The sequence below is a fragment of the Cyprinodon tularosa genome, unplaced genomic scaffold, assembly GCF_016077235.1.
Source record: "Cyprinodon tularosa strain WSP-4 unplaced genomic scaffold, ASM1607723v1 ctg74, whole genome shotgun sequence".
Lineage (NCBI taxonomy): Eukaryota > Metazoa > Chordata > Actinopteri > Cyprinodontiformes > Cyprinodontidae > Cyprinodon > Cyprinodon tularosa.
The window spans coordinates 1419781-1442002 of record NW_024039496.1 but is presented as its reverse complement, the minus strand read 5'-3'; the positions used below and the strand labels follow the sequence as shown (position 1 = coordinate 1442002).

Sequence of the window (22222 nt, the reverse complement as noted above, 5' to 3'; positions counted from 1 at the left end):
CATGTACACAGTACTTTACTGCTATATTACAGTTATGTTCCCCAGGTAGCAAATCCTAAACATCCGGCAGTCATCTCTGAGTCATTTTAAATCCTTTTATCTATATTTGCTTTGGCCACTGTTTACATCCCATTGCAAGGCTACACCTAAGAAGCTGAAAAACTTTGCTGAGCGGATGACAGATGTGCAGGAAAAACATCCCCTTTCTAATCACTGTTCTTGGGGATTTAGCCTTTATTGTCCCACCAGGGATTAAAAAAAAGGAACTATGTTATTATGAAATCCGCAATATATCATCTTTTTTACTGTATTGAAATAAATTGGGATAAATCGTATAATGATACATTTATCAATACATATATAATTGCTAAACTTTTGCAGATTCCCCCCTAAAATGTCTTGCCTGCCCTTACATTGGGCCTCAAATTTCTTAACTCTGTCACTGGTCAAAGATGTATTATGATAGTTTTATCTGATATTGAATCTTTAAAAGAGTTTTTAATTCGCAACTCCAAAAGTTTTTTTTCTAATATGCATAAAATCATTTCTTATTCTCATAAACCAAATACCATGTACTGTATTGTCTCAGGAACTATAATTATTACACTCAAAGTAATCAAATACTGCTAATAATAAATAGAACTGTTTCTAAATTAAGAATGACGAATACTCAAGTACACTGTGTTTAGTATTTAATTAAGTCCATGACCTTCCAACAAATAATAAAATAAATAATGAAAATAAAAACAAAATCACAGTTAATGTATTGTTTATTATTTTCTGTTGGCTGGGATCCTATCACAAATTAAACTTTAACTATATCAGTGGAAATGATTTATTTATAGCAATTCTGAATGATTCATGTTTTCAGACTAATTACCTTTAATGGCAGACTTTAAAAAGATATTGTAGATTCTGATTATGTAACACAGCCAGAAGAAATTCATATTAAAGGCAGTGTTTACAGTTGGTCGGATCAGGTTAGGTTAAGTTAAAATGCCAAAAGATACTTGGCCAAAGGGGAGACCACTGAGATAGCCGGAACTATCTGTGGGGAAATGCTGGTCTTAGAGGAGGGACTCTTGCTTGCTTGAGGATGTACTACTGTCATAAGAGCAGTGCACTTTATGAGCTATTATCATTTGGAGGCCTCCATGCTATTTTTCAATGTTTCATAACAGGGTTCACAGTTATCAACCCAAGAGTTTGACAATTCACATGGGAAACAGCAGCCACAAACTAAACCAAAATGAGGCCACAGGCAGCAATTTGTCATAACAGTAGCTGTGGTTTTAACTGAGGTACAGAATGTTGCTTGAAAGAACAACAGGAAGTCCGGAAGCATTGCTCTGCATGTGTTTATATGTGTAAATTAGCTTAATTTATCTCCATGGTAACACATATTTCTACAACTAGATATTGCACTTCAAACAAAACAAGACAGTAGTAAAGTGCTGGACAGTGATTCAAAGACTGACAGGGCAGTCTATTGTGTAGGGGAAGCATTTAATCATATGTTGGGAACTGTGTGAATCCTGATCATGTGTCAGTCTTTCAGGGTTGTGGTTATTTGAAGAACTTTAACCACGCCGCCACACCAAAGTGTCTAACAAGGATTAGTAGGTCGATCTGATAGAGAGGCTTATTCTGAATACAGCCCTATGGTCATCAAAGTGATAACATCCATCCAAATAACACCTCTGTTTGTATGATATTGTTATGCTTATATTGTCAGATGTTACAAGCTGTATACCTCTGTGTGATCTAAGGCACGTTACCTAACCTTTTTATAACAACTAGGAGAGTTTTCTGTGGGTAATCTACATTGCGCTTCTATTTTCACTGAAATGAAAATAGTATGGTAAACTGTCAGAAAATGTTTTACCCCATATAGGCAGGTATTGAGTTTGTTTTAAATTACCACATACTGGGTGGAACTATCTGCAAATTTTTATTAATTCATTCATTTTAATTGGACTTTAAACACAAACACATGTTTTCAGTCACCTGGGGTCAGTGAAACTAAAACAGTTAGGGTTGGAAATAATACATATTCTGAAGCAACCAAAAGAAATTGATCAACAGACTTTAGCTTTGAAACAAATAAAGCAGGCATTCTGCTCTATTTGGTAAACTATTGTTTATGCCATATTTCTCGAGAGTGGATTGATATACTTTGGTTTCATATTGCAAGTACGATACAGATACGAAAAAAATATTTGCATTAATACAAATTAAACTATTTGTCTTCAGTGTCGGAACAGTCACACATTTTCCCGAGTTCAGTATCTTTATAAAATGGTGAAGAAATTGTTGAATATGGTTTTATAACTAATAATCCATCAATCTATGTATTCCTGTTTACTCCATCAGGGTCGCGGCGGAGCTGGTGACTATTTGCAGCAGTCTATGGGCGAAAAACCGAGTACAGCTCGCCAATACATCACATAACTGAGAATAATGGCTTTTATTTTTGAGACGTTAGGGCCTTTTTGTTTCCTCCTCTCTTCCTGCTTATCCTGGCCTGCAACTTGAAAGTTCATTGCAGCACATACTTGTACAAAGCTTGATTCTCTACTACACTTTAAGACTGTAATGGTTGTAGTGCAATCTAAGATTAATGCTCTAATATATGATTTCCAATTCTTGCTGCAGCTTAGATATGGTTCTAAACTTTATTTCAAATAACCTTAATTGACACCAGTTCCCAACAAATATCATCCTAAGGTACCTAATAAGAAAAGCGCATCTAATAAAGTGTTATGATTGTGCCAATGTATTTGGACAAATAAACAAATATAAAGTCAAAACAAATCAAAAAGTCTAATCTGATCTTAAATGTACTCCCCAACACCCTAACTCGGTTTATAGTGTTAATTGGCCTAATCATTCCCCTAATAAATCGACTTCCATGTTGCAGTGAATGGGAGGCACTCCTTGGCTGATTGAAGGTGAAAGAATGAATCTATTTAAATGCTGTGTTTGCAAATAATGAGAGTACAACTGAAAGGAAAGATGAATAGGTTCAAAATAAGTTACATGAAAAAAATTGATGTTGACAACTTCAGCTTTATAATTGTCTGTTGCTCTGATGCAGGCAGTAGATTGAGAAAAAATCAAGTTTTTTGAATTAGCCACTATAATTTATTTTAACAGCATTGTGCTTTTAAACTCTTACGAGTGATAAGGAATTCTTGAAAAATGTTTTTTTTTAATGTTTTGTCAGTTTATCAGGATTTAGAATTTCAATCCAATATATAAGATGAAAGGTACCTATATCCCTCTGTCTTATTTTTAAAACTCACTTCCTCGATGTAGCTTTCCATAAAGGAGCCACGGAACATGGCTGCCATCCAGTCACAGCTGGAGATGAGCAGGGGCTTGTGGGCCGGGAGGCAGCCGTCATCCAGTCGGAACACCACATCTGAAACCGGGGTGGGAAAAGAACGTTCATCTCGTGGAATGCCACAGAAGCCCAAACTACAGAAAGGAAAAGACAGACGAGACAGAACACCAGACACGCACACAGGCAGCAAGAGGCCCAGACAGACACAAAGAGACATGGACACAGGTAGACAGACAGAGAGATAAATTGACGGGGAGACGGAACCATGAGGGAGGGAAAGTAGGTACAGGGTCTTAAGCTATGCAGCACACCCAGATCTGTTAAAGTGAGCTGGTGGGGAAAAACAAAGTGATTATGCTTGTGTGTTGATATTTTATAACTTACTTTCTATGCATTTGTTAATTTACTTAATCAAAACTCATATGAGCTTCAAGGGAACAACAATAAGTATGATCACAGAGACATCACAAAGAGAGGGAAATGTCAAGTTTTGCTCAGAGGGGTAAACAACTCACACAAAGACAACACTAAAGGGAGAGACCACACTGCATCGTCGATACAGTATAAAGGATCAACATAAAAAGGCAGACTAACACAGCAGGCAGTCACAATGTCAAATGAAGCCTGTGAAAGAAGTCTGTCAAAATTTCTTTAAGACATAAAAATTTATATACATCTTGAAAATGAACCTGAGATAAACTGCAAAGAACTAGCAACATTTGCCCAGCCTTTCTGATATTCTCAATTTAACCTTCCATAGTCTTCACATCCATTTTATATATAATAAAACCCCTGTTCAAAGAAACTCATTGGCCTTTCTTTGCAAAAACTATACTGAGGACATCAATATCTAAAAGGCACAGACACTATATTAAATGATTTAATGTTTAATGACTGGCTTTGTGTCATACCAGCAAAGGTTCCTTTATTGAGGCACTCTTTGATGCGATTGGCTCTGCGAACATGGAAGGCCTTTGTGATCTCCTGATTCATGAAGCTCTCTCTGTTTAGAACATTGGCTACCATCATCCGAAGGTCGAACACCTCAAGCAACTCCGCAATGGTGGCCACCTGCATCAGATCCCCTCGGCTCTCATCCAGACTGCCTGTGTAAAGGTACTGAAGCACTGCCTGGAAATACAGCAAACCCAGAGGTCAAACTCACTGAAAACGTAAAGGGCACGTAGTGCACAGTGCCAACTGATGAGAAATAAACGTCTCTCTCATTTTTGCTATATCTATCCAAAATAAATATTCAAATAAATGTGAATATAGGACAAAGTAATTTAAAGTGAATACAAACGTATTTACTATAATTCCTGTGTTCAAGTGAGGATCTCTGTTATTAAGAAAGATTAATAAATGTAAAAAAAATAATAATAATAATAATAAAGAAAACAAAATGTATTTTATCACCCACAATAATCACATTAAGACCTATTTACTGCTAAAGCTGTAGAATCAATCTGAAAATAACACATGCCACAAGATTAACCTCTTACACCCTAAGGGGGTATAAATAAATTTCTGCCTGACAAAAACACACAAAAGTAAATAACTTATACCCTCAAAGCTATTAGATTTAAGAAGAAACTTTTGGTACGTCTGTAAAGGTAAGATGTCATAGAATGGTTTTCTGGTGTCAGCACCATTGTAGCTTTGACCCTGCCTGAAATATTAGGGACAAAATACAAAATATTTTGCATTTTTTGAACCTCGCCAAAATTTTCTTTGAAATAAACATTGCAAAACACTACCAAAATATTATTTATAGCACAAAAAAGTAGTACAGACTTTCAAATCTAAATGTTGTGTAAAAATATACAAAATGTGGACTCAATCAGATTAATCATATTTATTTTAGAATGGTATTAGTGAGAAATTTCTTAGGCGGAGAGGCCATTTTGGCACATTTATCCATAAATGTCACCAAACTGTGCCAAATATGTTTTTTACATCAATACTGGGGGTTTGGTAAAATTACGAGGTCACGTAGCAGCTGGAACCGCTGGTGGGTCCGTAGGGTTCAAGGGGTTAAAAAAGCAACAAATAACGCCCCATAGGCACATGGGAAAGGAGGTCAGTGGCATATTTTAGTCTTTGTATTTTTTAGATACAAAGTCACTACTAAGGTTCTGGGACATATATATAATGTGAAAGTATTTCGAGAATAAAAAAAAGACTTAAAAAATAAAAACATGAAACTGAAATAGAGAGAATTTTTTTGACAGAACTTTAAACAACAGTCATTTTAGACTTATACCTTAAACGGTTCCTCCTGTATCAGTTCATCCATGGCAACCACAGTCATGAGACGAGGCCGTCCAGTCATAGGATCATCAACATGCTCCAAACACACACTGAGGAACCCCCTACCCCATCCAGAAAGGGCTCGGCCTGTCCCAATTGCTCCCATTGAATATTGGGCGCGAGAGGGAAGTGCATTATCACTCTGTGAAGTCCTCAAAGAGCCTTGTTGGAGGAGCTCAGGTCGATTCAGGCACCGAACTCCTCCATCTACTCCCTCTTTATCAATGTCCAGGCTCTTAGTACGCCCAGCTTGCTCTTTGGATCCTCTCCTGCTCTGCTCGTCTTCTTCTCCACTTTCTGTGTTTTCCTTGCTGTTCTCTTCCTCTCCCATTGCCCCAAAACTCAAGCCACCAAGATCAAGGGTGAAAAGGTCGTAGAACTTGGAGCAGGACGTAGCCAGATAGACCTTGTGTGCAAAGACACGAGTAGAGCCACTTTGCAAAAGGAATAGAACATCTGCACAAAGAGGCTGACAGAAAAGGGCGTCAGGGTCTTTGCCATCATTTGGCAGTGGGTCTGGGATACCCACGATGGGGCATGGTGGTCTAGGGGGCAGGAACGGTGCCTGGAGAAGGGGTCTCTGGACCTTTTTCAAATGGGACTTCCAGAACTGCAGGTGTCGACGGGAAATGAGGGCTGCACGGATGGCATTGTCAAACACATCTTTGACTCCAAATTGGGCTACAATGCTGGTCTCATAGTAAGGAATTCCAAGCTCTTTTGCCACCTCATGGCCTCTCTCTGGAGGAAGGATGTCTGTTGTTTTGATGGGCCTGAGAGACATACATGAAAAGTTAAACCAAACAGATTTGAATCCTTTAAACCTGTTTTAAACTCAGAATCATAGGTAGCATGAAATTTACAAGCAAGCAGGGCAGAAAGACAGTTGTTGCAGGGTTTGTTTCAGTCTAAATGTTAATTCTTAATTGGAAAAGGGTCTCACTTTGCTAACGGCCGTCTCGCACGGTTAACTGCATCCAGGTCAGCATAGCGCAGATCCAGCTGGCAGCCGACCAAGATGATGGGTGTTCGGGGACAGAAGTGCTTGATCTCCGGAAACCACATGGTGCGAACATGGCGCAGGGAGTTGGGATTAGCCAGAGAGAAGCAGAGCACCACTACGTCAGACCTACAGAGGAAAATGAGAGAGAAAACTCTGTGGTTTGTGTACAAACAAAATAACAGAAAAGACACAGGTGGTCCGGGGGACGCTGACTGGCTCTGACGAGAGCATGCAATTACAGTCAAGAGAGGACATTCGAGCTTTGATGGATGTATGAGAACAGAAAAGGGATAAAAAGAGCTGCTGCTGACTAATGGAACAGGATGTCAGTTTGTATTAGAAGTGGTGAAAAGGGCTTATGGAGGAAGGTTGTTTGGCTTCTGCAAGGAATAGAGGGAGACCTGATAGAGCTAATGTGAGAGCTTTGGAGAGTGTAGGTGTGTGTGTTTGTGTGGGTATGTGTGTGTCTGTGTGTGCTGGGGGGAGGTATTTGTTGTGCCTGAGCCTCTTTCTTTCTGGTGCATAAATCTTTATAAGACCTTAAGAGCAACAAGGGCCAAAAAAGTGTTCTAAGAATAGTTCTGGATTTACGCTTACAATCAGATTCCACACATGTGTTTGAGCATGCAGACTGCAACTTTTGACATAAGATCTCTAACCCTGACAAGCAGATGCAAGTCTTCCTACTTCTAGGTACTGTTTAGGGTGGATAATTAACTTTTGCTGAAAATACTAAAGATATTAGTAACCTATCAACTTTTGCAACACTGGGCAATGCAAGATTTTAGAAAGTGCAGCAAATGAAAAATCTATGTAAATGTTGCCTTATTTATCATCATGGGTAGCTTGGGGGCAATTTAATTCTGTGACTATATTTCCTTTTTTGACAACTGCCAGGCATCCGGCACTTATCGGATGTCAGGTAAATAATTTACTGAACTTTAGAGCAGCATTATGTAACAATTATATATGGCTAATTTCCTTGAGCAAAATACCTACATGCTAGAAGTTATGAGGTGTTTAATTAGACAACAAATGCTGTGCTGTTGAAGAAATGTAGAAATCTAGATGTAGTGCTATTTCACAATCTTGGAAAATTCTTGGAGAGGCTTTGTGAACTAATATGATAGAGCCAATACATTAAGGGAACCTGATGTTCAATAGCCAAGTTCATTCACCTCTGTAGAATAGACGTAATCAGCTGGGATATGTTAGCTGTTCCAATTTCAAAGTCCTCTTTATTTTCACCAAGATAATCTCTGAAACGCTCTCAAGGACATAATATACAACAGCAGGGAATTTAATCACAGCACACACATATGCACGCACATAAAGTGCCATTAGCACTTTTTTCAAAGGACTAGTCCTCGGCTTTGTCAGAGAGGTGTATATGCAGCATATACACATATGTATACGTGTGTGTATATATATATATATACAGGTGCTGGTCATAAAATTAGAATATCATGAAAAAGTAGATTGATTTCAGTAATTCCATTTAAAAAGTGAAACTTGTATATTATATTCATACATTACATACAAACTCATATATTTCAGATGTTTATTTTGTTTAATTTTGATGATTACAAATGACAACAAATGAAAATCTCAAATTCATCATATCAGAAAATTAGAATATTGTGAAAAGGTTCAAAATTGATGGCCCCTGGTGCCACACTCTAATCAGCTAATTAACTCAAACCACCTGCAAAAGCCTTTAAATGGTCTTTCAGTCTAGTTCTATAGGCTACACAATCATGGGGAAGACTGCTGACTTGACAGTTGTCCAAAAGACGACCATCGACACCTTGCACAAGGAGGGCAAGACACAAAAGGTCATCGCTAAAGAGGCTGGCTGTTCACAGAGCTCAGTGTCCAAGCACATTAATAGAGAGGCGAAGGGAAGGAAAAGATGTGGTCGAAAAAAGTGTACAAGCAAGAGAGATAACCGCACCCTGGAGAGGATTGTGAAACAAAACCCCTTCAAAAATGTGGGGGAGATTCACAAAGAGTGGACTGCAGCTGGAGTGAGTGCTTCAAGAACCACCACACACAGACGTATGAAAGACATGGGTTTCTGCTGTCGCATTCCTTGTGTCAAGCCACTCTTGAACCACAGACAGCGTCAGAAGCGTCTTGCCTGGGCTAAAGAGAAACAGGACTGGACTGCTGGTGAGTGGTCCAAAGTCATGTTCTCTGATGAAAGTAAATTTTGCATTTCCTTTGGAAATCAAGGTCCCAGAGTCTGGAGGAAAAGAAGAGAGGCACTTCATCCACGTTGCTTGAAGTCCAGTGTAAAGTTTCCACAGTCAGTGATGGTTTGGGGTGCCATGTCATCTGCTGGTGTTGGTCCATTGTGTTTTCTGAGGTCCAGGGTCAACGCAGCCACATACCAGGAAGTTTTAGAGCACTTCATGCTTCCTGCAGCTGACCAACTTTTTGGAGATGCAGATTTCATTTTCCAACAGGACTTGGCACCTGCACACAGTGCCAAAGCTACCAGTACCTGGTTGAAGGACCATGGTATCCCTGTTCTTAATTGGCCAGCAAACTCTCCTGACCTTAACCCCATAGAAAATCTATGGGGTATTGTGAAGAAGAAGATGCAATACACCAGACCCAACAATTCAGAAGAGCTAAAAGCCACTATTAGAGCAACCTGGGCTATCATAACACCTGAGCAGTGCCACAGACTGATCGACTCCATGCCACGCCGCATTGCTGCAGTAATACAGGCCAAAGGAGGCCCAACTAAATACTGAGTGCTGTACATGCTCATACTTTTCATGTTCATACTTTTCAGTTGGCCAACATTTCTATAAATCCTTTGTTTTTATTGGTCTTCAGTAATATTCTAATTTTCTGATATGATGAATTTGAGATTTTCATTTGTTGTCATTTGTAATCATCAAAATTAAACAAAATAAACATCTGAAATATATGAGTTTGTATGTAATGTATGAATATAATATACAAGTTTCACTTTTTAAATGGAATTACTGAAATCAATCTACTTTTTCATGATATTCTAATTTTATGACCAGCACCTGTACATAAACACACATACATATGCATCTATTACATTTTATAGATATTATATATACAGTATGATTTGCAGAAAAGGAAACAAACACGCTGACTCATCTAACACTTGGTTTGACCTATTTTCTAGCAGTTCTTGTTTTCCTAAACTCCTTCTAATAAGGCATGTGATGATATGAACTTCTGAGTTTTATGTCAACAAAACCATATCTAGGTGTGAGAAGGGTCAAAGAGCAGCTAAAGGAGCTAGCCATGCTACTGAATTAGTCTTAAGCATTAAGGAAAAGGGGGTGCAATGTTGACTAAGACAAACTAGTATAAGTCAGGTTGGAAAAAAAAACGGATGATGAGTAAGAAAGAATACTTGATGTTGTTTTCATGCAGGGCAAAACCAGCTGAGCTGGCACCGTGTTTCTAATCAGCTGACTCCAGACTCACAGGGTGGATATATGTGCACACAAACATGCACACACCCAAACAAAACACACACCCGCAAACAGGAGCAGATCATCAAGCAAATGTAGAGATATTCAGACAATGGGTAAACACAAGAGAAGGGTGGAATCTTGAACTGCAAACTAACCTACATGCAGTTGACAAATGCATAAATGAATTCTGTCACGTACAAAGCCTCCATGTAAAAGGGAACAAGGTGACACCTTATGCAAACTCCCTCCAAACCACTTTGACACATCTTACAGGATTCGCAGTCCAATGAGCACAAAATGTTTCTGTACTGATTACTGAGAAAATTCATAATCTTATTGTACACAAGAATAAAACATCTTAAAAGGAATACCAAAATGCCTCTTAAAAAGGGAGCCAGCTTTTTATTAACAGTCTACGATGAAATAAACCTAAAAGGTGGGCAGGATGCATCATCTATTTGCCATGTAATTCTAGTATATTTCGAGGTAAGGTCAGTAAAATCTTGCAACTTTGCTCTCATATCTGCAATTTACTGATTATTTTCAAACAAAAGAAGATTTTGTATTTAAAGTCAATAAGGCAGTTTTGATGAGAGAAGGTATAACAGGAGGATACAGGGATCATCCTTTCATCTCTTATGGAGGAAGAATTTAACAGTTTGAAAGAGGTTTGACATAAAAGTGTTCATCCCTCATATAGTTTCAATCCTCTTTTGGAACTAAATTACTAACCCCATTCGTTGATGTTCAGATTTGATTTGCTTTTGTTTTTTTTATTATTATTCCTCATGGGACAAACTTAAACTTCCAAAACAAGTCTAATATATGTTTACCTCTAATAGTCAGTCTGATAAAATAACTGGAGACTAAGCTCCGAGCTACATTAAAACCATCTTAGGTAACAAACCTTGATTTCTACCATCAGTTACATTTTAGGCTCAGTAACTAATTTCAGGCTTGTGCACAGCCTCAAGCCTAGGGCTTATATGCACGCTCACCTGCCGTAGGCAAATCGCCTGTCTTTGTGATGATCTCCAAATGTGTCCCAAAGCCTCAGGGACACACTGACCTCATCCACCACATCCCGAGATCTCTCCAGTACCTATATGTGGAGAAATATCAGAAAAAAATAGGAGAAGTTTTTTTTTCATTTATTTGCAAGATTTGAATTTTAGTGGGATTAAAGGAATACGATTTAAAAAGAAACAAGGTACAGAATAGATGATGTACAGAGGCTTTTTATATGAAATATTTTAACTGACAGAATAACAGAATTAGTCATAGGAAGGTTTTGTCTATCTAAGACTTCTTTTCCTTCCTTCCTGTCTGCCTGCGTGTTTTCCTGTTTCCGGCCTGATTGAGAACCATTTTTTCTTATGTTATCAGCAGAGGCAGGTCACGTTGTTGTAAAGCGAGGACATTTTCCTGGTCAAACTATAATTAGTGAATCAAATAGTGTTCTGAGCTAGGGTGGGGTATAAACTGGTGCTGGTTAGGCTTAGGGTTACTGTCAGCATTCGGGTTAAGAAAGGGTTGAAAATGACTAAAAGTCAATGGAAGTTGACACATGGTCCTTACTACATACAGCAAAAATAAGTCTTTACTTGGGTGTGTGTTTACTTTAACTCACTGCAAAGTGAGGAGATTTTTGGCTCATTTTACTTGTAAAATGAGGACATTTATGCCATGACATTTTACTGGTCCTCACTTTGATAGCTTAGATTTAGGGGTAAGGTGTGATTTAGGTTTAGGTCAAGGTTAGGCTGAGGTATGTATCAGTAATGGTTAGGTTTTGGGTAAGTGTCATGGTTAGGCTGTAGAAAGGGTAGAAAATGAACAGAAGTCAATGGAAATGTATACAAGGTGTGCATGTGTGAGGGTGTGTGTGTGTGTGCCCACCTCCTGGCATACTCGATACTGGTCGATAGCCCAAACGGTTGGCACGTGGGTGGCAAGCAGCTGATACTGTGTGAGCGTGGCATTGCAGGCCCGGGCACAGATTAGCCTGGTTTTACCTACTGCATTGTCCCCCACCACCACACACTTAATGGTTTCCACATTGGGCCGCTCATAGTCTGTGTCAATATCCATGGAGAGGGCCCTGGAGAACATGAGACACAAGAGCAAAATAAAAAAGAAGAGAACAGGTTAATCCAATATTAATAAAAATGGAAAGTTTTAGAAATCCCTACAGCTGGAATGACAAATCATTTTCTTATTTGACAGCCAGGAGCACCGGGAGCAGTAATTCTCATCAAAGTCCCAACCAATAGAAAGCATTGGATCAAAGCACCCAATGCTGCATTGTCCAGAGCACAGAGACCTCTGTCAAACGCCACAACAGAACACATGGTTCCCAGTCACAGGGTGAGCAATAGAGACTGCAGAGCTATTTCTGTATCAGCACAAAGGGAGAAAGAGAAGGATGAACAAAGAGAGACTTCCCTGGAGGTCACTATCCTCAGCTTCCCTTGTGCCATCTTTACCCAGTCTGCCACCCTTTTAATACACCCATGAGCATTTTCACATTAGTCTAAGCAAAATGTAAAAAAAAAAAAAAAGAAACCATCTAACTACCTCACAAACTATAGGTTGTGTCCATCAGTTGTGACGGGGAATAGCTTTGTTAGCTTTGGTTTTGTTTTCCATCTAAAGTTTTTTTACAGCTTTGAAAATTTATTTAAAGTTATATAGTTTAAACAATATGTTTACTTTGGTTATGATTAGGATGTATGAGGATCATCTAGTTCAGCTCGCACCTGAGGTTGTTTATGATGGCTGAAAGGAGAGGGGACAGCTGGCCACCTTACTATAAAACAGGTGACATAACAGTAGTTTTAACAGTTGTTCATTAGTTTTAGCTACATATAATACAGTTCACCAGGTAGGAACAGATAGGAAGTTTATGAGAGTGTGAGGAAACAGTGAATAGTCCAACTACATAAAAATACTTGAGTAGAAATTTTAATTATGCAGTTATATTGTTAGATCCAATATAGTTATCAAATATATATGCAGAAACTTCATATATATTTGATATATATGCATTTATATCTTATGCATATATATATGCACAAATTTTACAAAGTAAAAGTTTTTTTTTTCTATTCCTCCCACATCATTGAAAGTCTACTGTATTTAGATCAATGTGAATCTCTAGCATCTGCATAATAGGGCTGAAGAACTCATTAAATATATTTTCTATCTTATCGAAGCTACTAAGTACTTTATATAATATAATAACCTTTTTTATGATTTAGACTATTAAAATTTAGAAGTACATTTATCTTTTCAAAATGCAGTTTGTCTAATCCTACAATGTGAAATGCAAAAATTGTTCTAATATGGCTTTAAAATTAATAGTTTTTTGGATTTTCTTTCTCCCTAGAATTTCATAATAGCAGATGACAAATGAAAGATGTTATTTTTAAAAACTAATTTACATATCAACATCTCTTTCGGGCGTTTACCTAAATTTAAAGGACAACGAAATTCCATCTGTAAAACATCCCTTTAAGAAGATCATGTTTTACACCAATCAATGAAAATAAAGCATACCAGCAGCTACTAGTTTTATACAGTGAGCTAGTTTGGCAGTAATGAGAAGACAGAAGAATGGATATCACTGAGCTGTTGAAAAAAAAATAATAAAGATTTTACAAAAACTAAAAAAAATGTGATAAATCCATAAAATAAATTTATGCACACCTTAAAGTTATGTTTGTCGTTTTCCTTTACACTTTCCAAAACTTTGTTGCGTCCGGGTATTCGTCTTCTCAAGGGTTAAAGGAAAACTTATATAATGAATGCATGATTGAGCACCTTGTAGCTTAACCTCAGTCCAAGGTGGAAGAAGCACAGCCTAACCGACTTCCTCTTTTAAACTGCACAAACGCTGTAAAAAGCTTATCAAAATCCACTTATCATTAAACAGCTTACAAACATTTCTGACATGTGCAAATACTCTCTAATGCTGCCCATTTGAAGATTTCCTGACAATAAAAAAGGCTGCACAAGAAAAAAAAAAAAAAAAATCACCCCAGACGTGTTCAAAGTCTGCAATCATCTAGTCAGCCCATCCGTCGTTCCAAACTCGCTCCAAGAGCCACAGCGGGACCCCATAAATAGAGCAACTAAAACATTCATAAAGGACTTCACTAGTTATTCCATTGACGTGGAACGCCAGCACAAAGCCTGAACCCGGTCCAGGAGTGACAGACACTAGTAGCTAAAAATGAGCATTATTCATCGGATATGTAAACCATGCATCCTGTTATCCAGTCATAACCTAGTTTTTTTTTTTTGTATGTTTAGAACCTCCATTCAATCTGCAAAACACAGTGTTTCATTCTACTGAAACACCTTTTTCATCAAAAGTTGAGACATATTTGTGTTTATAGATTTCCCTCTAAAGCAAGTCAAATAACCTAACCCTGGATGTTAAGATACACTATATTGCCAAAAGTATTTGCTCACCTGCCTTGACTCACATATGAGCTTAAGTGACATCCCGTTCCTAATCCATAGGGTTCAATATGACGTCGGTCCACCCTTTGCAGCTAGAACAGCTTCAACTCTTCTGGGAAGGCTGTCCACAAGGTTTAGGAGTGTGTTTATGGGAATTTTTGACCATTCTTCCAGAAGCGCATTTGTGAGGTTGCACACTGATGTTGGACGAGAAGGCCTGGCTCTCAGTCTCCGCTCTAATTCATCCCAAAGGTGTTCTATCGGGTTGAGGTCAGGACTCTGTGCAGGCCAGTCAAGTTCATCCACACCAGACTCTGTCATCCATGTCTTTATGGACCTTGCTTTGTGCACTGGTGCACAGTCATGTTGGAAGAGGAAGGGGCCAGCTCCAAACTGTTCCCACAAAGTTGGGAGCATGGAATTGTCCAAAATGTCTTGGGATGCTGAAGCATTCAGAGTTCCTTTCACTGGAACTAAGGGGCCAAGCCCAGCTCCTGAAAAACAACCCCACACCATAATCCCCCCTCCAACAAACTTTACACTTGGCACAATGCAGTCAGACAAGTACCGTTCTCCTGGCAACCGCCAAACCCAGACCCGTCCATCAGATTGCCAGATGGAGAAGCGCGATTCGTCACTCCAGAGAACGCGTCTCCACTGCTCTAGAGTCCAGTGGCGGCGTGCTTTACACCACCGCATCCGACGCTTTGCATTGCACTTGGTGATGTATGGCTTGGATGCAGCTGCTCGACCATGGAAACCCATTCCATGAAGCTCTCTGCGCACTGTTCTTGAGCTAATCTGAAGGCCACATGAAGTTTGGAGGTCTGTAGTGATTGACTCTGCAGAAAGTTGGCGACCTCTTCGCACTATGCGCGTCAGCATCCGCTGACCCCGCTCCGTCAGTTTACGTGGCCTACCACTTCGTGGCTGAGTTGCTGTCGTTCCCAAACACTTCCATTTTCTTATAATACAGCTGACAGTTGACTGTGGAATATTTAGGAGCGAGGAAATTTCACGACTGGATTTGTTGCACAGGTGGCATCCTATCACAGTTCCACGCTGGAATTCACTGAGCTCCTGAGAGCGACCCATTCTTTCACAAATGTTTGTAAAAACAGTCTGCATGCCTAGGTGCTTGAATTTATACACCTGTGGCCATGGAAGTGATTGGAACACCTGATTCCAATAATTTGGATGGGTGAGCAAATACTTTTGGCAATATAGTGTATGATACCTATCTATCTGGTAAAGAAGAGAAAGAGTTAACAAAAGGTGCTTTTTTTTTCCCAGCACGTTGCCCGACTATGACTTTGGGAGTTATAAATATCCCTTTCCCTTTGCCACCTGTGTGGCTGTGACACATTTAGAGGCACGTACTACTGGGAGACAGGAGATGCAATAAAAGTAGCGCAGCCTTGCAGTTATCGAACAGCAGTAAGACAAATGTTGAAGGCAGGTGCCAATGCAGCACTCATCTTTGTGTTATGAGAAAATATGACAAGAACTACAAGTTATGAAAGCAACAGTTGTTCAAATGATGCTCTGTGTTATTCACCTGTTTGAAAGGACACATCATAGTGGTGAGAAAATGATACCAGCGCTGAAAGACCCCAGGCAAGAGAATGTTTACTTTGCTTAAATCCCAGTTCTTCCTGTTTGACAATAGATATAATTAAGTCATGCCAAAGGGGATCAAAAGCGCAGGACTGGCAATAACCAAGGCAGCACAAGGGAACAAATCCCAGCTTTTCAATCTAATGTGTCTCTTCCATGAAAGTTTTAATTCCCTCATGTAGAGAAATAAATGGAGAAAAGTAGAGAAGTCAAATAAAGAGTGCAGTCTATAATCCTTTGTCACCCATTTTGAGTCTGGAAGTCAACACTAACATACAAGAGATGCATGTGCTCAAGTGTGGTAATGAGCCTAGGGTTATCAGTGCAGTGATGTTACCAGAAGGTGGCAGCGCTGGCAGTGTGGGGATGTCACAGCTAAGCATCAGTTACCACATAAAAGTAAAAGCTCATAGTTCAGGCCCAATGGGCTATATGCCCAACTCCAGTAGTCCTCGAACTTCAGCCAGCTCCTTGGTTTCCTAGGCATATATCCCATCCATCCATCCATCCATCCATCCATCCATCCATCCATCCATCCATCCATCCATCCATCCATCCATCTTCTGTCACGCTAGGTCTAAGTTGGGGTCACAAGTGGTGCTGGTGCCTATGGGTGAGAGGCGGGGTAAACCCTAGACAGGTCACCAGTCCATTGCAGGGCACTTTAAACTATTTAAGGATTTGCAATTGGGTAATTGTATGATAATTATTCACAAAACGCGGCAGGAGATTTTGTGAAAAATCTTTTTTTTTTTAACTAATATTTTAACTGGGATTTTATAAAGATGTTACTTTACACCAACGATAAGTATGTAGAAATTTCTCTTCCGAATTTTATTGTTTTCATGACCTTGAAAATATGCTTTTGTCCATCGTCCAAGGACTTTACTGCCACTGTTGTGTTGAAAAGTTTGCAAGCATTAATCTTTGTGTGAACTGCAACTCTTTCTACCCTTCTTTGGGGCAGAAAACCAGCTTTAAAGCTACAGTGTGTAATTTTCAGCGACATCTAACGTCCAGACTGCAGACCGCAGCAACATGAACATCCCCCCCCCCACTGCTTCTCCCCCATACAGTACGGCGAGCGTTACGGGACAAAATGTCTTCCACGACGTCCGCATCACCTACCTTCTCAAGTGATGAGGTTTGTTTTCATAGATAATTTTACAGATAGTATTTCATTAGTCTGTGTAGGGTATAGATTTCAGTTCATCTCTCTCAACTTGCCGTAGTTACTTTCGAGCGTAATGGGCGATCTCGCAATCGCTAGTTTGTTGGCTCTGCACTGCCATAGCGCAAAGATGTCTGCCTCCATGGCTGCGAGACCCGCTCCTATGTAATTATAAATAACGAATTCTAAGGCAACGCAAATATTAAGGTTAAGAGGCTGAGCTCGTAGATGATGATAAATAACATAGTTATGTATAATATATTACATTTCTGACTGTATATCCCTGTAATTATTACACACTGTAGCTTTAAGTGTTTTAACACCACCTACAGGACTGGAGTGAGAAAGTCTGTGTGTTACTTCGGTTAAATGTAATATGACCAAAACTGAGTTCCTCTGTGATATGAAAATTGTGTTTTGTTAAATCGCAATTGCAATTAATTACCCAGCCTTGGACGTATTACCTAAATTAAATCCAGTGAAACCAATTGCCTTCAGAACTCACCAAAAGTCTAAATAAAACTGTTTGGTTTTAATGCAAATTTGGTATGTGGCAGAAAGCTAACCATGCATATCACCAACCCCAGCAAGATATTCTTAACATGGTAACACATGGCGGTGGAAGCATCATGCTGCGAGGATGCTTTTCTTCAGCAGATACAAGAGAACTGGTCAGATTTGATTGGAAGATGGAAGGAGTTCAAATAACGGTAATAATTATAGAAAACTTGTTAGAAGTTGCAAAACACGCAAGTTAATAGCTGGATGTTCCTGTTCTACTGAGATCCTGACCCTAATCATACAATAGAATGATTTAGATAGAATGCTGATTAGTTGGCAGCCAATTCAAAGCACAGGCCAAAACAAATTGAGAATTTATGTAATATAATTGATATTTAGAGAGACTATACATCTAGTCTGGTTCATCTTGAGTTATTCTACAGAGAAGAATAGTTAAGAAAGTGAGTTCTAGATGTTTATACATATAAAGTCAATCTTTTTAGGGTTCAATTTTGTAAAAGAAATAGAAAATCATGCATCATTTTCCTTGATCATCAAAATTATGTACGTTTTTGCATTAGTGTACGATATAAAATACCAATAATATACATCAAAACTGTTGGTTGTGATGAACCATTGATAAGTTATGGGTTATGAATGCTTTTGCAAGACAATGCAGATTTGCACAATAGTTCTTCACTCATTTAATTCTCATGCCTGCTCATACTTTACTTTTTTTTATGCATGAGCGGTACATGAGCAGAGACCAAAAGGCAATGTTAAGGGAGCAGTGCAGCAGAAAGAGAAGCTGGACAGATCAGGTTTCATTTTCAGTTAACAAGCCTTTCACAGGCGTCTAGACTTTATCTGTTGGCTCGCTCTAACTAAGACAGTAAAACGAGGCGTCAAGGACAAAGAGGTGTAACAGTAAAATGTTTGAAAATGACAATAGAGGGACATGATTGTATAACACAAACAAAGGCATTGCGTTTACTCTGTCATCTCATAGATTTCACTCTTCTCTTACAGATTTTCTTGCAAACTCAGAGGGAAAGCAGCAAAGAAATCCAATGTGCCCAAAGTGTGTCTCATTGCAAATTTATTTCAAGGCCAGATAGGAATTGTCAGATGGTTAAAAGTCTTTCATAATCCCAACCTCTGGTTTCAGTTTTTGCACAGTTAATTCTTAGTTGTTGACACCTTCCCAGCTGAAGCTACTTAACCGTAATTCCACATAAGGCTCCAGCTCATTTCTTTACATCACTCCAGTGTATTAATCTTTTCCTCCAATATTTGTTTTTTGGGTTCAACCTTTGCATCCCATTGCCTATTTGTGAGCTCAGACTTTTTTTCAATTGTACCCAAGAAGCGACATGTAGCAAAAAAAAAAAAAACTCCCACGCCGTCCCAACCTACCCTTCCTCTGTCTCTCTGTTATGTAACAACTTCAGTGATCTACTGTCAGCGGCCACTCATCCTAAACCTTGCATGCCTCCCTTTCGCAGCTTTTCTGTCTACTTTCTTGGCGCTAAAGATCGCACCAGTCTTTTTCCCTGTCACCCAAACATCAAACACTCTTTTGATGCATGGACCACTTTGCAGTACTGGCTTGACTACAGAATCAAAGGTGAAGTAAACTAAAGGCGGAAACAATGTGTTATGGTGCAATACTATTTTTTTTTTTTAACAAATATACATTCCATAATTAAAGTTCTTATCTTTCCCCGCAAACCTTTGCTCAAACAGTTAGGTGTGACAGTGTGTGTGTGGATGTTTGAGATCCTGACTGCCACAGGCACAGCTGGCACAGACTGGTTACATAACCTGGTTTGTAGCTTCATAGCTGCAGCATCCCTCCCTGGATGGCTGACAGTAGACCTCAGACTCACACAGACATGTACACAAATGCCTGCATGTACTTGTCTGACCCACTATACAGATGGTATCGGTAATAATGACCAGCCAGAGGCAGACAGTGTTATCTGCACATCTAGATGATTTTGAATAATTTTTTTTTTCTTATTTAGAAGAGTTGGATATTAGTTTGATCTAGAGAAAAAAAAGAATGTTATTTGCTTTGTAAACACAGGCAGACTCCTCTTGGTGCTCTCATTTTCTTCCTCCTCCTTCTGCTCATCCTCCCCTTTCCTTGTCCATTTTTTCCACCTACTCTTTCCTCTCATTTATCGTGCTATATCTGTTTACAACCCTTCTGTTCCACACTTGAATGTCCAAGAGTTTTTTTTTTTCTGTAGACATCTCTTATTTTTGCACCCAGTTTTTGCAAACCATAAAATAATTAATGTTGGAGGTGTCCAACTGAGTTGTTTTTAAAGAAAAATCTCTTTTTTTAACATTAGGAATATATATATATATATATATATATATATATATATATATATATATATATATATATATATATATATATATATACCACATGCAGTATTTAGCACTTTATGGATTGGGGTGTCCCGCCTTTTCTTTAGGTATATAAAAGCCAAAGGGGTTGATTACCAGTGCACACCGCTTATTTCAGATTTTCATTTATAAAAGTGGAAGAAAAGTAACATGCATACCTTTTAATACACTTGATAATATGGCACTAATTGTGTTGGTCTACAACATGAAACAAATGGATAAGATCTGTACTTACAATGTGACAAAACATGAAAAAGTAAAACTGAGAACCTGGTGGAAACTGTGAATCTGCAAGAATATAGTGTCAGCAGTAACACATAAAAAGCAAAGAGGACCCTGATCATTAACTTTTTGTTTTCAAAGCAGGAAAAGATAGACATATAAAAGCATGTGCACTATTTGAAGCTCTATTACCCCCGTGTGTCTGCCACGGCAGCTTGATTCAAGGGTCACAACATTCAAGCCAGCCATGTAATGCAGGCTCACTCTTCCATGTGGGCTTGTGAGTGGAGCACATTGTTACCTTAAAACTGTTGACACAGTCAAAGCTTAATGCCTAATCAGAACAATAGGTAGCTCTGTTACAACACTACCAGGCAGTTCATTTAATCATGGATACGATCTTTTAAATAATTACGTGGAGTTCTGATATAACGGCCAAGAATTGCACCATTTTCCCAAATATGTGCGTGCACACACAATTAGGATGCTGGGTTGACCAGAATTGCAGTTGCATGAAGAAAAAACAAAAGAATAGAAACTGACTGTTGCACAAAATTAGATGATCCAATGATAACACTGAGTCCCACCAGTTTTCAAAGGGAAAAGATTGGTCCCAATTGGCTAAACGACGAGCATTGTGCAATAATCCGTTTCTGCCAAATCTTTATGCAACTTCAGAACTCAAAATATGATTCATGCGCTTCTGAATGGAGATTAATAAAAAGGCCATAGAAGCACGCCTCACCGAGAACATTATTAATTTATGTCCAGGTGGAAGTGAGAGGCTTCTTCAGCAGCCACACCGCTACCTGCGTAACATAATATCACTGATGGCGTCATAGCCCAAGGATCATCATTACAGCATGCAAATGTGAGTGCATTCTGCAAATAATGGGTGCATCTTGCAGGATTTTAGCCCTTTTATCTATTGTGCTAATTGTGATCTGCATGGTTTCAGTAAATAGTCTGCTGTTGGATGATTACAGTTATCAATGAAAAAGATGTGCTGCCCATTCATAACCACCTGGCCCATTCATTTCTTTAAGTGACTCGATAAAACAGGCAACCTATTGTTATCCTTCCACATGCTGAATCACCCAGCCTTCAGATGCAGCACGAAGCAGGTGCAGCAGCCTCTCCATCCCAAGTGATGCGGTGAGGAGTCTTGCGTAATGAGCCAAGCCCATCCGCTTCTCAATGACACTGGATGAGAATCTAAGGGTCGCTGTGGCATCCAAGAAATAACAATATTTCCTCAACATATAATTACATTAGGGAAACCACCTGCAGTTCAATTGCAAACGGATTTTTTTGCGACTATATGCATTTAAATACCATGAAAATGGCAAAAAGGAAAACGCTATTTAACACATTTAGGGTGGAAACCTTGTTAGGGGGCTGCTTTGTGCACAAAGAGGGTGGAAAGAGGGGCATGTGACTCGGTTTGGCTGCAGGAGGTGTGGTCCCTACCTTCCGACGGTTCCGGAGTTGACCCACATGCCAGTCTGCTGGGGGTTCAGCCGGTCAGAAAACCGGACAGAAACGCGCTGAGAACTAACAGACAACCGCGTTGATTCCGTTCTTCGACAAGGAGCACAGAAAGCTGCGGATAGGACCTCTGCCCTGAAACATCCTCCCTCTCCTCCTCTTCTTCCGTTCTGCTACCTTCTTTTTTCTTTCTTTTAGTGTCTCCCTGA

General features: G+C 39.2%; 1 protein-coding gene across 3 annotated transcripts in view; it reads right to left on the bottom strand.

The window, feature by feature from the left end:
* Window positions 1-22222, bottom strand: part of rhobtb4 (Rho related BTB domain containing 4) — a 51327-nt gene that overhangs the window by 2903 nt on the left and 26202 nt on the right. For 2 of the 3 annotated variants that reach the window (XM_038269807.1, XM_038269808.1), the window contains exons 3-8: window positions 12029-12230; window positions 11128-11231; window positions 6600-6785; window positions 5610-6429; window positions 4258-4477; window positions 3306-3424 (exon numbers count right to left, since the gene is read on the bottom strand). In XM_038269807.1, the coding sequence (XP_038125735.1) occupies window positions 3306-3424; window positions 4258-4477; window positions 5610-6429; window positions 6600-6785; window positions 11128-11231; window positions 12029-12220 (1641 nt within the window). In that variant the 5' untranslated portion in view covers window positions 12221-12230. Of the gene's footprint in view, window positions 1-3305; window positions 3425-4257; window positions 4478-5609; window positions 6430-6599; window positions 6786-11127; window positions 11232-12028; window positions 12231-21995; window positions 22025-22222 lie in introns of those variants that run through there. The other variant, XM_038269806.1, reaches the window with a different exon arrangement.